The sequence below is a fragment of the Equus przewalskii genome, chromosome 3, assembly GCF_037783145.1.
Source record: "Equus przewalskii isolate Varuska chromosome 3, EquPr2, whole genome shotgun sequence".
Classification (NCBI taxonomy): domain Eukaryota; kingdom Metazoa; phylum Chordata; class Mammalia; order Perissodactyla; family Equidae; genus Equus; species Equus przewalskii.
Window position 1 is genome coordinate 22,497,043 of NC_091833.1, and position 17,546 is coordinate 22,514,588.

At 40.4% G+C, this 17,546-nt stretch overlaps 1 protein-coding gene across 6 annotated transcripts in view; it reads left to right on the forward strand.

Annotated features, from left to right (window-relative positions):
- Positions 1–17,546, forward strand: part of HYDIN (HYDIN axonemal central pair apparatus protein) — a 335,558-nt gene that overhangs the window by 86,200 nt on the left and 231,812 nt on the right. For all 6 annotated transcript variants that reach the window (XR_011537986.1, XM_070612302.1, XM_070612303.1 and 3 more), the window contains exon 10: positions 11,680–11,779. Coding sequence is in view for 5 of the 6 variants with exons in the window: in XM_070612302.1 (XP_070468403.1) it covers positions 11,680–11,779 (100 nt within the window). In the remaining variant the exon portion in view is untranslated. The remainder of the gene's footprint in view (positions 1–11,679; positions 11,780–17,546) is intronic.

Consider the following 17,546-nt stretch of genomic DNA (forward strand, 5'->3'; position numbering starts at 1 on the left):
TGAAGAGGCTCATCCTCATTGTGAGACAATGAGTGAAGATTAAGGGTAAGAATGCTCATAGATCACACTTTCTATGCACCAATCACTGTGGTAAACACTTTATATGTGTTACCTGATTTATCGCATTTGTATGTATATTATATTACTACAATCTTATAAGATATAATCAGTTCCCCATTCTACAGATGAGGAAATTAAGACTTAGAGAAATTTGATAACTTGCTCAAGACCAAACAGTGGCAGTGTTTAAAAATTTATCTCTGATTAGCCTGACCCTAGAGCAGGGTTTCTCATCCTCTGCACTATTGACATTTGGGGTTAGACAAGTCTTTGTCCTGTACATTGTAGGATGAATGCTATTAAACATCCATCTGTGGATGTTTAGCATCAACTGTGACAACTGAAACTGTCTCCAGACATTGCCAAATGCCCCCTGGTGGACAAAATCACTCTGGTTAACTGCTTTGTCCTTTAGTCACTCCATAAATACTTATTGACTGCATGTTCTGTACTGGGCACTGTGTGTGAACAGGCAACGATGAGCAAAACAGATATAGTCTTCGATCTTGCTGTCTCTCTAGTGAGAGCTGAGCCAGAGTTAGAACATGGTCTCTGATTCCACAGACCAAACTCTTGACCACCCTGCCCTACTGCCTCAAAATGAAAGTAGCTAGCATCTTCCATACTGATTATGTGTTGGGTACTGTGCGTTCCCTTATGCTTGGCAGTCACAGAGTGATGTGAGGATAAAGACAGCAATAGAGTTGAGAAAGCCCACTGCTAGTTAGAGCTGCTGGACTGTTACCATTCAAGCCAGTGGAGAGAAGACGTGGGCACAAGGACACATTAGAATACAGGGTCACTTGTGGGAAATGCCACTGACTTGTGTAGACCTGTTTTCCTTATATCTGCACCTCCAAATTGTTTTTAAAGGATATAACATAGAAAAGGAATTCCATGGCTAAATAAGTTTGAGAAACACTGGGTTCAATATTGTTTGAAAGGTTTCTCTGCTGTAAGACCTCTGAAAGTCTTTAATACGGTGATGTGCCTTGTAAATCTTCAAGAGGGAGCCTTCCCTTGGAGACATCCTTTGGGACTAGTGTTTTATGGGACCTGCTGTGTGAATCACTGATGAAGACAGTCAGGACACTAGGTCAGAGGCTGAGGTGATTATCACAGGCTAAGAAGTTGGAGGAGGTTTCTTGGGAGCAGAGCCTTGAATTGGTTCTTCCAGGATGAGACTCTTGCTGTTGTTGAGGAAGATCACCTTGAGCCAACATCTGTTGCCAATCTTCCTCTTTTTGCTTGAGGAAGATTTGCCCTGAGCTAACATCTGTGCCAATCTTCCTCTATTTTATATGTGGGTTGCTGCCACAGTATGGCCACCGACAAGTGGTGTAAATCCACGCCTGGGAATTGAACCCAGGCCACCAAAGTGGAGCATGCTGAACTTAACCACTAGGCACTGGGGCTGGCTCCGGGATGGGACTTTTGAAGAACAAAATTGGGGATGTACGTAGCATAGCTCATCTAAGCCTCCATGAATAGATCAGTTTGCTTGAAGAAAAGGGCTCGTGTAGGAAAACAAGATTGGAGATGTGCGTTGAATCTTCTGTCATGTCAGAAGACTGTCCAGGGCTCAGTGAGCAAAGAGATCTTCAGAGACGATGAGTTAGACAAGCAAGAAGTTAAATCAAGATGAACATATAGTCTTGGACAGACAGGACAGGTAGCAAGAGTGAAAACATGTCAAGCCCAAAGATGTTGAAAAGCATTAGAGGTCCAAGCAAGCAAGTGGCTGAGCAGGGCAGAGGCAGGGAGAAACAATCAGGGCTGACAATCTTAGACATGCCTATAAGGTCCAGCATGTGGACAGTCCAAGAGTCTTCCCAGCCGCTACCACAGATCCAGGCTGATGACTGTTGTCCTGTTTCTCATTGCCTTCTGGGAGTGATGGCTCTGGAATTACAAACATTGGTGGTCAGGAGGAGGTGGCAGGCCCACAGGTGAGTCTTGTACATTTCCAGTTCAGAAGTCAAAAGACTAGGGTTAACTCACATTTTCTTCTCCTGATGCTGTCTTTCATGAACCACGCTTCTTGATGGAGATATATGAGTGCTAAAATATGGGATTTAATATGTTTGTTTTTGAATTCCAGATGAGAACTGAGTTGGGCATTCTTAGCACAAGGCATTTTTTCACCATTAGGAAGAAAAATATTTTCTTTAGATAATGACACACAGAAATGGTACTTTTAAGTAATTGAGACTAATTTTGTTTATATTGTTTGGGGAAAATATCACTGCAAATAGGAAGGGGATAATATTCAGTTAGAGTGTAAATGGTCTTTAGGGCATCTGTAATGATTTTGTCTTTTGTGTACACTATTCAAAATTTCATCTCATGATAGTATTCATTAGCTGATTCTTAACAATTTTTGCAAAATGAAAATGAAGGCATAAAACTTTTCTTGTGTCTTCTTAAAGTCATTCTGGTCAAAACAGCAGAACTCAGTGTCAGTTATAGTGAATTATTTATTGATGTTAAATCTCCTTTTTTTTCTTCTTAAAGCTCCTGATAGTTTTATAGAAATACAGTTCTTGTGAGTGTAATATAATCTTACCTTGTACAGTACTTTTGAAGGTATTTGATGGGAAAATTCTACCATTTCATTAGCTTCTTGACCCAAATGTAGAAAATGGGTTTTTTCTACTGTAGAGATTTTTATTTTCTGATACAGGTAAATAAATGCTAAAGTAGTTTGGGATGAGAGAGTTGGAGAAGGATTTATAGAAAAGATGAGCTCTAAGCTGAATTTTAGAAGGAGGATAAGATTTAATTAAGTGTAAAGGAAGAAGGAAAATGTTTCCAGTTGGAGAAATTATGAAAACAAAGAAAACAGAAAGCATTAGGTTCCTGGCATATTAAATAATAATGAATAGAGCAGTGTTTCTGGAGCAGGAAGTCATGGAAAATATGAAAAATAAGATTTGAAAGGAGAGTGGAGGAAATCTCTGCCTGGCCAACCTGTTGTGCTATAGCCTACAGGCTATTGTCTGCCACAGTGTGGCTCTGCAAACACTGAATCTGAGGGGTCATACTGTATATTCCTTGCAAAAAGGAAGCTTTGTGGTCAAATAAGTTTGGGAAATACTTGGGAAATCCAAGTGGTAGAGCATAAGCAACATTTCCCCATGACCATACACCCCTGTTGTCACACAGCACACCATGGTTATCCGAGACTCACTACAGGGTTTGAAGCAGGAGCATGATGTGTTCAGGATGTTTTAGAAAGATTATCCTGGTAGCCACGTATGGGTTAAACTGGAGGAAGGTGGACAGAGGGTGGAATGAGTGGTGCAGGTTGGGCAGGGGAAATGCACTAGTGCAGGAAGAGTCAAGGAGCCTGAACATCTCTGTAGGCAAGTTCAGGGTGATATGTGAGGATGATGCTGACTCAGATGGTCAGCCCAGTGATAGTCGGAAAGCAAAGGAAGTGGCAGATGTGAGAAATGTTCAAAAGAAAGACACTAAAGTGCTTTTCAATTGACTGGCCATTGAGGGTAACACATGGTGAAGAATCACATATCTCCTCAGCTCTGAACTAGAGTGACAGGCAGAATTATGATGTCTTTGATAGAAATTAGCAAGTCAAGAGGTGGTTTAATTCCAAGCTTTGCCAATAGCAAATGTGACCTTAAGTAAGCCATTAGATCTCCCTTGGCTTTGGTTGCCTTGTACATAAAATAAGGATATGGGGTAGGATACTTTTATTCTTTTTGATTCACAAGTTACGATTCTCCGATTTAGGAACAGAGTCTGAACTCCTTAAGGTCAAAGAATACCTTCTCCTCATCTGTGCCCCAGGCCTAGAAAGAGAGAAGGAAGGAATGAAGGAATGGAAATCAATTAATGGTGATGTTTGGTTCCTAAGGTGTTGAATTTGAGATGATAATAGATATGCAAAAAGTTTTGGAAATGCAGGACTAAATTTGTGGAAGGTGAATCAGGAAGGGAGGCAAGATTTGTGAGTATCCTATAGAGGTATTGATTGTAAGCCTGAAAAGCAGATGGAAATTCTAAGAGCAGAACAAAGAAGGAAAATTGCAGAGGGCCCAAGACAGCCCCCTGGTGCTGACCTTTAGAGGCCCTGCAAAGAGAGGAGAGGCTATGAATTGAGAGAAGGGTGGCCGAGAGGAGTACCAGCCAGCTGAGAACTCATCAGTCTGTCTTACATGTCTTTCAACCCTGTTATGCCTGGTTCATCATTTTCTACTGAAGATCTCTTCTGAGTCTTGCTCACGTATCAGATGAGTTATGCCAAATGGCTGCTGTTAAATTTCTGACAGTTGAGCCATGCATCAGCAATTAGTTTTTTATTAGGGTGTGATTCCTTTTAATTAGCTTCTTGATATGAGTTGAGTTCACAGTAGAAGCAGAGAAGATTAAACCAAGCAGTGTCACCTTCTGATCTCACAATCAATCTCTAATTGATATGCTATTCAAAAAATAAAAATAGGGCCGGCCTGGTGGCAGCATAGTGATTAAATTCACGTGCTCTGCTTGGGTGGCCTGAGGTTGACAGATTTGGGTCCCAGGTGCAGACCTATGCACCGCTTATCAAGCCATGCTGTAGCAGGTGTCCCACATGTAAAGTAGAGGAAGATAGGCACAGATGTTAGCTCAGCAAAAAGAGAAGGATTGGTGGCAGATATTAGCTCAGGGCTAATCTTCCTCAAAGAAATAAATAAAAAATAAAATGTTGGTGTAGGGGCTTAGAGACCACCTTGCTTTCTGATGGGCTCTTCAGCTTCTGTCCACCGCGGAAGGACATTGTCTCCAAATGAAAGAAACTTAAAAAGGAAAAAAAAACTGGTTACTTAGGTTCTGAAAATAAAGAAGAAACAACATACTTATTTTCTCAGATCTATGTCTGTGCATCTTGGTTCTTCAAAATGCATCAGCTAAAACCAAGGTTAGTTTAGCCCTTATTGTCTTCTCTCCTATTGAGTGTTTTATGGGACTCTTTCAATTTAAAGCAAGTACATTCAGGATCAAGAGATCCGTCACTGTCGCTAAAGTGCCCAGAGGTGGTGATGGGTTTGAATTTAGTCAAATTTTATTAATATGATCATGTGAGTAGTTTGACTCAATGCTGTGAGAATGACTGACCAAAACCCTACAGCTGCAAGTTCTTGCTCTGTTCTGCCACCTGCTCACCACTCGGCCACTGGTTAGTGCCATCGCCTTGGCTCACTTTCTTCTCATCAAGCTCATTGCACAGGGTTGCCGTAGGGTCTCTTGTTCGAACCTTGAGGAGCTATGCTGTCTTGTCTTGGGTACTGAAGTGGTCACAGAGTGTAGAAGTGGGAATCTGTCTTTTGAGAAACCCCAGAGGCGTTCATTAATGGAGAAAGGGGGTAGGCAAGGATCCAGAGTGACCACAGAGGGAAGGCAGTTCTGGGCAGATACAGGACAGAGGTCTGGAAGAAATTTTTTTAGCCTCACTTGGTAATTTATTGATATTCTAATAGTAGCCATAATTGTTCTAGTCATAAAAGCATGTGGCATATTACTACTATTTATACCAAGTTCCTCATGTCAATTCTTTTGATAATGTCTTGAAGTATTAATGCAATTCGCCTAAAATTTTCCGTTTATTCCTTACCTAGAGAAGGTATTGGCTTCTGTAAAATACTGATCATTTCTCAAGCCACCTGCTTCTATATAGTTTTTTTCCCCATTGGAAAGGAATTGTGAAATTGAGTCTGTTATGCATGTTTTCTCCTTCCAGAAAAGCAGGTGGAATCGACTACTTTCAAAAATATAATATTCTATTTTGCTAGATGGACTCTGGCTGCACAGAATTTTGACAGTCTCATTCTGTTATATCCTCTGCTTAGGTCTCCTGGGCATTCGAGTAAGAGAGATTCAAAGACAAAAAACATGATTCAGAGAATTGAGAGGCAGAAGAATATCACAGGGCAAAAAGAGAATTAAGTTTTTGATTTCCATGGGCGTCTAGGAGTCCTCTGAGAAATTACATCACAGATGTGTTGGCCTTGTTTCTCAACTCCGGTGCTGCTGGCTCAGGTCACACTTTAAGATGTAGCGATTTTCTGAATGTTGAACACATGATACTTTCTTAAAAAGAAAGCTCTGAGAATTTAGAGGTATTTGCCCAAACTGGTCCTAGCTGATTGGCTAGCATCAGTGAGCAGGGGAAACGTTTCTGCTTCTGTTTTGTTGTCTTTTCCATCAAAGAAAACTTCATCCAGTATCCCTGAGGAAAAGTCAGCTTAATTTAACTAAGCCTTAAAAAGGGAGAGAAACTTGATAATTCCTTTTTACCGTGTGAGTAATAGTAAACCATGCTCTGTTGTCACCTAAACCTGCAGAAAACATGCAGTTCAGCAATTCAGACTTTGAAAGCACAGCTCAAATTTAGTTTACTTTATTTTTCCCAAATCAGTATAGCATGTGAGCTCAGCAGAACCAGGTTGGGTGGAAGCCCAGATGGCTACCAAAAAGGAAAGATCTAGCTTTTTACTGCAAACCCCTTCCACTTCTTGTACCATTAGCCATGAGTCACATTGCAAATATGTGGGAGCTGACACCTTGGAAATGGACACCAGAAAGGAGAAGGAGGACAGGGATCCGCTGAGAACAAACTGTCCTTGACAAGTCGCAGCTCTTCCGATAGCACGGTTTTCCTATTTTTCAGCCTCCCTTTATCATTGATGGTCTCTCAGATCTTTGTGCTTGGGCAAACCTTTTCCAGTTGTGCTGGTACATTCACTATTGTACTGGAGAAGCAGCGTAGGTGGAGGGAGGCCTAGGGAAGTCTCAGAAACAGCAAGGTTCCTCGTGGCTCATTAAATAACTCAACACCCTTCCTTGCTGGAAAAGACACAAATCTGTTCTCTCCAGAGAAAGGCACGAACATCACACATAATGACCTCGGTTCTGTAAAACCGCGGTGGCATTTTCACTGTATATGGGTTGGAGTATCTCACCCAAGACAGAGAACACCTTTTGTGAAACTTCCTCTGACAGACGGCCAGATCTTAGATCCCCCTTTTAGAAACTTTTCTGGTCATTATTTTGAGAATCAAAATTTTATGAAATTCAGTTTTTTGTCCTATCCTAGGAGATGCAATGGAGTAGAAAAATCTTCTTGCATGTCATGTGCCAATTCAATCTTTTCTCTCAATGATATTTAGGGTAGTTTACCTTCAACTTTTTAGCTTCCTTTTTTTTTTTTCTATTTGTCTTTGAGACAACTTTATTTGCTCCAAGTGATGATAAGGAGAGCCATTTTTTCTCTCGCTGATCTGGAAGTTTCTAGAAGAGTAGTTGTGGGTAGTGAAACAGATTATAGCTTCTAATTAGTGCTTCTTTTTTTTCTCTTATTGATTGATGGAAATTTGACTTTAGGAGGATGTTTTTATTTCCCAAGAGAAATTCTTTAAATTTTCCTTAAATATAATAAGATAGCTGAAAACATTTGTTTATGTTGTCAAGAATATTTCCATTTTGGTGGAACGTGATGGAATTCATCACACAGGATAGCAGCTCTTCAAATCATTATTCACTCACCTTGCTGTGGGCTGCCTGGACCCTGACCCAAGCGGGATAACTTGATAAAGATCTACCAGTGTATTTCTCAGGAGCTGCAACATACTGATGTTGACTGTGTCATCCGAGAGAACCTCCTGAGAATCACCTTCTAAGGGAGTTGAACATATGAGCATGCAGGGCGTCCTACTATGTTCGCCAGACAGAAGCACCAGTCATGCTGGCTTCATCTAAACCTGATTATTGCTTGTAATGATTTAAATTTACTCTGGCATTTTTTTATGATGTGAGAAAGGTCACTCCTGACTTCTTGTTATAATTGCAGTGAGGTTCAGGAAGTGAGATTGTCACTCAGCTAACATCCATACCAACCTTCCTCTATTTTGTACGTGGGATGCTGCCACAGCATGGCTTGATGAGCAGTGCGTAGGTCTGTGCCCAGGATCCAAACCTGTGAATGCTGGGCCGCCAAAGCGGAGCACATGAACTTAATCACTATGCCACCGGACTGACCCTGCCAGTATGATTTTTTAAGGAGATCATTTTTAAAGTATACTTTCTCATGATTGTATTAATCACCTATCATGAACCAGTGCAGTAGGTTCATAGACAGCTTTCAGAACATCTCAGCACTGCGTCCATCAAGTCACTTGGTTGTTTGTTCTTGTTCCAGAAGGAAACATGAAGTTCCATTTCCAGAGATATTTAATATTTGTGCAAAAACTGCAATATGGGAGTTTGCTTTAGACCTGAAAATTCAAAATAGCTTCCTTCTAGCAGGTCACTTGATTAATAAGTGAAATGCAGTCATGAGTCCAGGAGAAAAACAAAACATTAGCACATGAAGGAAGTTAATTAAAATATAACTGAAGGCCATTTTGACAATTATTTTCAACAAGCAAGATAATAGTCACTTATGGATTATATGTTATATACTCAGTCTCTCATTTGGAGCAGGAAAGTGGACAGGGATGGGAGAGAAGTCATATATGGAAGGAAAGCAGAACAGCAGGGCTTCTGTGTGATGAGGCTGGTTTCACAGGACTAGGAAGAAAGGATATTGATGTCAGTGCCAGTAGGGAAAATTCTGAATATTTTGGTTTTCAGAAGGAAACTTTAGAAGTGAGCGACAAAGTAAGAAAATTCTTTTCAGAGACATAAATAACATGGAAGTTAATTTCAGAAGTGTTGGAGAAGTGATATGAAATGTTTCAAAGATAGACACGTAAAAGTGGGGTCATTTTAGGCAGATTGCCTGTTTCAAGGGTTTGTTCTCTCTGATTTGCTAGAAAGTGCTGTGTTAAGTTTTTGCTATAAAGAAATAGACGTTCTTTGACTTTTAATCTCTACTGAAAAATAAAAGTGTCCTTGTACATGTTCCCAACTCCTTCAAATGACCTGATATTGAAAGCGTCCCTCTGCGAGAGGAAACCGAATGACCACACTTCAGTTTTCACAGACACGCACAGCCCTCTTAATGCACGTCACCTGCTACCGGCCCAGGAGAGGACTTTAGAATAGGATTTGTCCTTGAATTATCTCCCAGGGCTCAGTAAAAGCTGCAAGTTACCAGCCGATGTCACAGGCACAGTAAAACAACTACAGCCCAGGATAAGGAAGCACTGAGCCCACAGTCCCGTTCACTCAGTCTGAACCCTGTGACTCAGATCCCCTTGCACTGGTGTTCCCTCTCCAAGCAGAGGGGCTTCTCAGCCTTCAGGGAGCCTCTGTGGTACATGATCCTCTCATGGTCACATCTGGACATCAACACGCTCTCCTCTGGTGAGATTCTGGTTGCCTCTCTGGAGCGTGTCCATCCCACCATTTCCAACTCACCAGTTCTGATAATCAGACTTCTTTGATGATGGGTGTCCAAGAGCGCTTCTGGGAGAGAACTTAAGTGTGTTGCTTTCTTGTGTGCCTATGGACCTTGGATTCTCTTGCTCGGATAATGCTTTGGGAAGGAGTCTGGCCCACCCCAAACCAAAAGATCCCTGAATTTGCCCACTTGTACTGAACTCATCTGATTTTCAGTGTATCCTTTTGCAGGCCACTTCCTACCATTCTGGTGAGATCTTTCTAGCATGGGTTTTCTCAGGATCCAAGATGGCTGCTTTGGTCAGTCAGTTTGAATAGGAACAGGTCAGCTGTGTCCATTCTACACCAGAGTCTAAACCCACCAGGGAGATACAAATGTCTCATGGGTTAGGAAGAAGCTCAGGGCTTCAGCTGTTCTGAGATGGGCTACCCGCTGATACACCAGTGAGTGGATGAGCCACCCCTTCTGCCTGGCCTGTAGGCCCATTCTAGCCATGAGTGCTCCTAACATTCCATTTCACTACAACCCCACAAATGAAAAGGGGCCAGGTATTTGCCATGTATCAGAAGGAAACAGGTACTTGTTTCAAGGTTTGGAAAAGCACCACAGTGAAATGCCTAAATAAGTGAAAGTGATTAGGACTTCCCTATTCCCTACGTGATCTCAAAGGGCCCTTTTAGCTCTAAAATGATATGGCTTTTGTGGCTCCAGTTGAGGAGAAAATGGCAGAAACAGGCTATAAAGACGAACAGGCATCTAACCAGACAACTGAGTGGATACGACTGATTCAATAAATATGTGGAGCACTGACTGTAGGCCGCCTCTGGTTTAGGCGCTGGGGATAAAACAATGCCCACCCTCATGGAGCCTTCATTCTAGTGTGCTCAGCTGGGATGTGAGCGCTCCCAGGACCCACATGCCAGTCACAGCCATGACTGCTACTTCTCGGAGGCTCCGAGCCCTTCATCATTCTGAAGTCAGGGCACGCTGCCTGAGAAGCACACTGATCAGACTGTCGCCTGCATCAATAAACCCCAATTGGATCTAGTTTTCTCTTTTCCCCCTCTTGTTTGATGTCTGCATTTTAAACCATTTTGTTATCTGAGCCCCTTTTTTTCCCAGCACTATGTTCATTTCTAGCCCCACTGGAAATAAAATATGCGTTGGGGACTATCTAAAACTGGAGCCTGTTTATCAAGTTGTCTTTCCTTAGTTTTCTATTTAGCTGGTGGGACCCTTTATGGATTTTTGGATGTGTTTATCACTTATGCCCTACTTGGCCCTATTTACAAAAACCATAGGAAAAACACAAATTTTTCCCCCTAATTTTTCCAATGCTTTCATCTTAGTCTTTCCAAGTGACATAAAAATAATATCACCATAGTAAACAGTTATCTACTGAGCTCTTACTATGTACTGAGCCAGGGGCAAAGCATTTGACCTGTGTGTTCTCGTCGGACCTTAGGAAACCCTTTGAAGCAGGTGCTGTTAGCGTCTCCTCTTAGAGCCCTGAGAAGTAAATGAAGAGGCCGCAGGTTATGTGGTTAGTACAAAAATATTTTTCAAAGAATACCTGAAGGGGATTCTGATATGTGGCATGTTGCGTTACAATTTCAGAACTTGGTTTCCTTATTAGACTTTTGAATGGTTGAATTCAAGTGAGAAATATCACACTGGATCAGAACCAAGATTTGGTCTGGCCATTGTTCTACCTTGGGCCATTGATATGTTTTCACAGAATAAGACTATTTCCTATGTTGTCACCCCAGAAGTTAGGAATGTGGTTCCTCCTTCAAGGAAGTTGAGTACTTCTTTCTCTGTGGCCTGTCTGGACCCTATTTATATAGGCATAGCACTTATCACATATATTATAAAGCATTTGTATACATGTTTATCATCCCACCGAGATGTGAGCTCCAAACAGCCTTGGACCACACCTTTCTTCATCTCTGAAGCCCAGTGCTGGACACACAGTGGCGTATAATGAATGTTCATTTTATATGCAAATTTTAAAAATGCCCTAAAATCCTAGTTTCCCTTAGTAACTAATTATATATTTATGAACCCACTGAAATTGTCTTTGAAGCTTGTTTCCAATTTGCACCACCTCTTAACGAATAATGTAAGTTTACTACCTGTTGGGTAAAATAGCGCTTTCTTTTATTTGCTGTAAAAATATTTCCTTCAAATTTCCTGAAGTTATAGCATAAAAACAACCTTTAAAATCAGTGCCGTCTGTTTATCCTGTTGGTTTTAAATTATTCTTTCATGTTTTTCAGGAAGGTGATGTGTGGCCCAACTCATCAGCTGAGATCACTGTGTACTTTAACCCTCTGCAAGCCCAACTCTACCAACAGACTGTTTACTGTGACATTTCAGGTAAAGACTTCCTATGTGCAGTAAACTCAGGTTACCACATGCCCAGAGCATAGAGTGGGGCACCTGAGTGTGTGTGTGTGCGTGTGTGTGTGCGTTCGGGCTATCAGCAGTGCACCATATCAGCAAGGGAATATTGGAGTCAAGTTATGCACTTCTCACTTCTTTCTAGAATAGATCAAACCCTGAGGGACATTACAATTGTAGTGTGGTGGTGGGGCATGATTTTTAGAGCAGTAAGAATATTACTTGAGACAAATTCTCACAATGTTATTTTTTGTTCTTTGTATAGTATTTGGATACTTAATTTTTTCATTTTTAAGGTTTTATCAAAATAATGCGTACCAAGTGGGATGGGAAGGCAGCCTGGCAATGGCCAGAGATATAAGGAGGGTATACAAGTAGGATGGCAACCCGATGGTTTCATATTAGATATGTGTAGAGGAATTAAGCAAAAAAGTAAACATATTGAGGATAACAGGAGCCTGTATTTTTCATTCTTGGAAGAGGGAGATACAAATGTGGAAAGACGGGAGGCAAAGGGAGCCCTTTGGTAATGGAATGGAATTGGACTTATCAGTATGAACTCACAGTTGTTGATATGCATAGAGATAGAAATAAATATAAATGTAAATGTGTGTATGTGTATATGTACATACATATGCATATTTCTTAGCTATGTCCATTGAGATATCCTGGAAGTTTGAGACCCTACTAGCAATGAGCATACATAGCACGCAAAGCTTGGTTTATAACTCTCACCCTCCATTAAAAGGAACCTTGGAGAATTGACTGATTCCAGGACTGAGGCAGAGAAAGAACAAGATGAGTCTGGAACACTCTCTTGTTCTAGACAGTAAGGAAATGCTCGAAGAATGATGATATGTCAAAATGACACAGAAGCCAGCAAAGAGACTCTCACTGACTGAACTTGGAACCAGATGAGAGTCAAAATAGATAATGATGCTAATAAATAATAATCCATTGAATAAATAGGAATCTATGAATCCACTCAACAAAATTTACTATTTGGCAATCACAGTAATAATCAATTCTGGTAAAAAGTGTCAATGGATCTCAAAACCAATGGGTGAAAGTGGGGTGTGGAACAGGATTTTACATAGTTTCAAAATGTCCTCCCTCAAAATACTTATTAATTATAAAGAAAAGAAAATTAACTTTACACTGAAGAAACCTAGTAGATGTTATGTTAGTTAATACCATCAGTAATAGAGCAAATCCACCTTTTGGACTAACCACTGGGATGCAGTGAGAACACAGCATCTCTTCAATGATATTAGAGCCAAAATACCTAACTTGGGTCTGATAATGAGGAAACATCCGACTAACCCAAACTGAAGAACAAAACAAAATGACCAGCCTATAATCTTCAAAAATATCAACTTCATAAAGTCAAGAAAAGATGAACTATTCCAGACTGAAGATCAATCTAGTCAGAGAGACATGACATCTAGGTGGAACAGGTGGGCCTGCATTGGATCATTTGCTATAAAGGAGATTATTGGATATAGGATGTATAGAAGTTCTTTGTACAACTCTGGAAACTTTTCTGTATTTTAAAAATATTTCAGAATTTTTTTTTCTGCTTTTTTTTCCCTCCCCAAATCCCCCCAGTACATAGTTGTATATTTCAGTTGTGGGTCCTTCCAGTTATGGCACGTGGGATGCCACCTCAACATGGCCTAATGAGCGGTGCCATGTCCGCGCCCAGGATCCGAACCCTGGGCTGCTGAAGCAGAGTGAGTGAACTTAACCACTCAGCCACGGGGCTGGCCCCTCAGAATTTTTTTTTAAAATGCTGATGCCAATAAATAAGTAAAACATGTAAATAGTAAGATTACAAAGCTAGATAGTAGTCTCTTTCTTCAGTACTGCTTCCAAGAAGAAGCACTTTTAGCTCTTTCTTGTGGTGGTAATTTCCCTTGCTAATTCTATGCTTATATTGCTATTTGTTGATTTATCAATTTCACACATTACTTTTGAGTCTGCAATATGGAAAATGAGTATTTAGTCAATTATATTTCCTCTACCCCTTCTTGGGCTTATTGAGTTATAATTTACATGTAGCAAAATTCATCTTTTTTGGCATACAGTCATACGAACTTTGACAAACATAAATAGTCTGGTAATCACCACCAAAATCAAGTATAGAGTCTCTCCATCACCCCATAAAGTTCCCTCATGCCCTTTTGCAGGCAATCCTTCCTCTATCTCGGCCCCTGGCAACCCAGTTATTTTAATATATTTATTTTATTTTATGAATTTTATTTAAAGACTTAAGTAACATACATAAAATTAAAATTTTTGTTCCATCAACTGTGCAATATCTCTTGACATATAAGGATATTGGGACCCCTCACCTGCCCACCACCATTCCACCTTATTTCTCCCTCTCAACTTCTGTGAGTCGTTCTACTTTTATATTATTATGGTTGATAACCATATTCAAGTGTTCTGTTTTGTCTACATAAATTTTATATGCTGAAGGGCCAAATTGTATTCTTGGGTTGCATTTTATCCTCTGCTAGTTGAGTATTCTGACCTATAGTCACTCAAAGAATGCCCCTACGTCTATATCAAGTAAATTCTCTTTCCTTACTGCCCATTAGTTTCTCACAGTTCTGCCTTGTTTTAGCTTACTTCGCAATTGACTTGAGTCTTTTGTACCGCTTTTGGGGATTTTTTCCCCCTGTGGTTTCTAATTCCTCATTTTTTCACTCCTATCTAATGTTAGAATTCATGCTCTTCTCCTCAAAGACATTTTTCTCAGAGTACACCAGCTTCTTTTTCTAATTCAGATCAGTCACCTCCTGCACATTTGTTACCCAGGAATTTTTTTAAAAATTTTCATGTGTGATCCATTAGATCTTTTCACTTAAACACTTTCCTCAAGTAAGTTTCTCAGAAAGGGTATATAGAAGGGAAACTTTGATCCTTGAATGCCTAAAATGTCTTATTCTGCCTCCATACCCACTTGATAGTTTAGCTGGCTATAGAATTCTAGGTTCAAACTAATTTCTCCTCAGAACTTTGAAGATATCGTGCCAACTTACTGTAAAAATCCAGAAGTCTAAGGTCACCTCTCATTCCTTTGTAAGTGGCCTATTATGTCTCTCTCCATGTTTTCTGGAGCTTTCCTTTTGTACTTGGAGTCTAACATGTCGTGAAGCTGTTGTCCTAGAGTAAGTTTTTCTAATTCATCTTTCTCAGCTTTCTATGGGCCATTCGAGTCTGATTACTTTTGTGTCACTTCAACTTTGTATACTTTATTTAATTTTTTAAAAATATTTTTTCCTCCATTTCTTTTCACCTCATTCTTCTGGAAATCTTAACAATCCAATGTTTAGCCCATAGAATTGATCATCTGTTGTCAAAGAACAAGATTTTAATCATCAACATGAGTAACAAATGACATTAAATGCTGTTCAAAGCTATTAAATAAGGATGCCCACAGAAATACTGATACTTCCTAGTCAAAAGATTCCAGGGTAGCAGGCATCATGCATTCACAGGTTTCCTTCTAACGCCTGTGGTCTGTGGTTGTCCATTCCTATACAGATTTCCCCCGCTATTCCAAAGTAGAGTGTCCTATGAAACCTTTCCTTAGCTGAAATGGCATAAAGAAGCAATTACCATTAATTTACATGGGAAAAATTTTTGAGCATTCCCAGACCCAAAAAATAAGCTACCAAAATAAATCTAGATAAAGCACAGTTGTTTACAGACACAGTTCAAAGCTGTGACAGCTCGATGCCGAGTGTAGCCCTGGGGAAGGAGCTTGGCGGCTCTGCTTTCCCTGCGTGGGGTGCGAGCTGCCTCTATGACTGCTCACTGTAAAACAAACGCTGTACGCTATTTCAGCTTTTTTTCATAAAAGAGAAAATCTTCGGATTTCTTTCAGTTAGCAAAAACAAGTACTAATGTAAGTCTTTCATAACAGGGAAGTGGTGTAAATGAACTTTTGGATAGTGGGGGAAACCTGTATAAGAATGAGAAAATGGACTTAATTCTCAGGGTAGCTAGTACTATGAGCTAGTACTCTACTGTTTTATTTGTAGGTCTCCCAGGATATGGCTGCAGTGGTTATTTTAAACTTGGGGAGAGAGTACTAATATTGCAAAATCATTAAAATCTCTTCAAGTGCAAAAATCCTACTGTTCTGCTATGCCAGCGTGTTTGCAGTCCATAGCTATGCAGCCACATTTCTCTGTGCATAAAGGGGTCAGGCCATCTAAAAACAGTGCAGAAGGATGGGCTGCCTGACTCAAGATTGTGCTGCCCTCCAACTCCCCCACGTGTGTGTCCCTTGCTGATGAGGTTTCCTTCCCTTCCCTGGATGTAACTGTCACCTTGAATTTTATTATAGTTAATTTGCTTTTGTAAATAATTTTACCACCTAGCTATTCATCCCTAAGAAAAATAGTATGGTTTGCCTTTTTAAAAAATTTATATATTGGAATGATACTATATGTCTTATGCTTTTAGCACGAGGAAGATAAAGCCACTCAATAAATGTTGATTAAATGAATGAGCAAATGAATGAATGAGTGAGTGAATTAATCAGAGTGTGATGTGATCTCTCCCTTGCCCATGAATGTGGGATTCTCAACATGGCCCAGACTGAATGCAAAATGGATTGGGAGTTTCTGGATTGTCATAGTCTATGTCCACACTTCAGACCAGCATCACTTACCCCAGAGTTCTTAATGGGTCTGGAGGAAATGTTGGCACATCAGTGTTCAGACACAGGCTGGCGGTGCTCCAGTGGCCCCCGTGCCACAGGTGCGGGTCTCCCTCCCATCTGCAGCGCCCCTGGGACTTCGTGCTTGGCCATGTTCCCGGGGGTTGGCTGCTCTCCAGGAGGTTCCCAGACATTGCATAACTAGTTGTATTTATCTATTGTTTTGTTTGCAATTCTGAATTCTGCCGCAGAACTCACATCCTGGGTAAACTGAATAGTATAATTTTCCATCTGCATGACATTCTTTTTTTATTTTGTTAGTGATGTTTTAAAAGATAGGATTGCCAGAGAAGGGCTTTGTTTGTATAGTAATTCCATATTATCTTCCCTGTAAATTCCATACAATTCTATGTGTCTTTTCAAGGGCTGGTGATGATTCCTTATTATTATCTTCAAAGGGTTGGCAAAACCTCCTGGTTTTAGGTCACTGAGAAATACTTCTTAGGCAGATAGAATAAATAAATGTGTCCATAAAAAAAAAGTGTCATTCTTTTCCATGGTCATATAGGAATCCTTTGTGTTTACGTACCACAATTTAACTTTTAACCTTTTGTCACTAAGAAATAGAATATAGATTCAGAAATGTACATAGTACATGCTGCAGTAGGCAGACCAATGGCCTCCCAAAGATGTCCATGTCCTAATCCCAGACCCTGTGAGTATGTTACTGTGGTTATGTTACATTACATGACAAAGGGAAACTAAGGTAGAAGATGGAATTTAGATTACCGTCATGTGCCGCTTACTCACAGTTTGGTCAACAAGAGACCACATATACGTTGGTGATCCCATAAGATTAGTACCATACAGCCTAGATGTAGGCTGTACCAACCAAATTGGTGTAAGTACACTCTGTGGCGTTTGCACAACAACAAACTCACCTAACGAGGCTTTTCTCAGAACATATCCCTGTCATTAAGTGATGCAGGACTGTACTAATGAGCTGACCTTAAGGTGGGGGGATTATCCTGGATTATGTGAGCAGCTCAGTGTAATCACAACGGATCT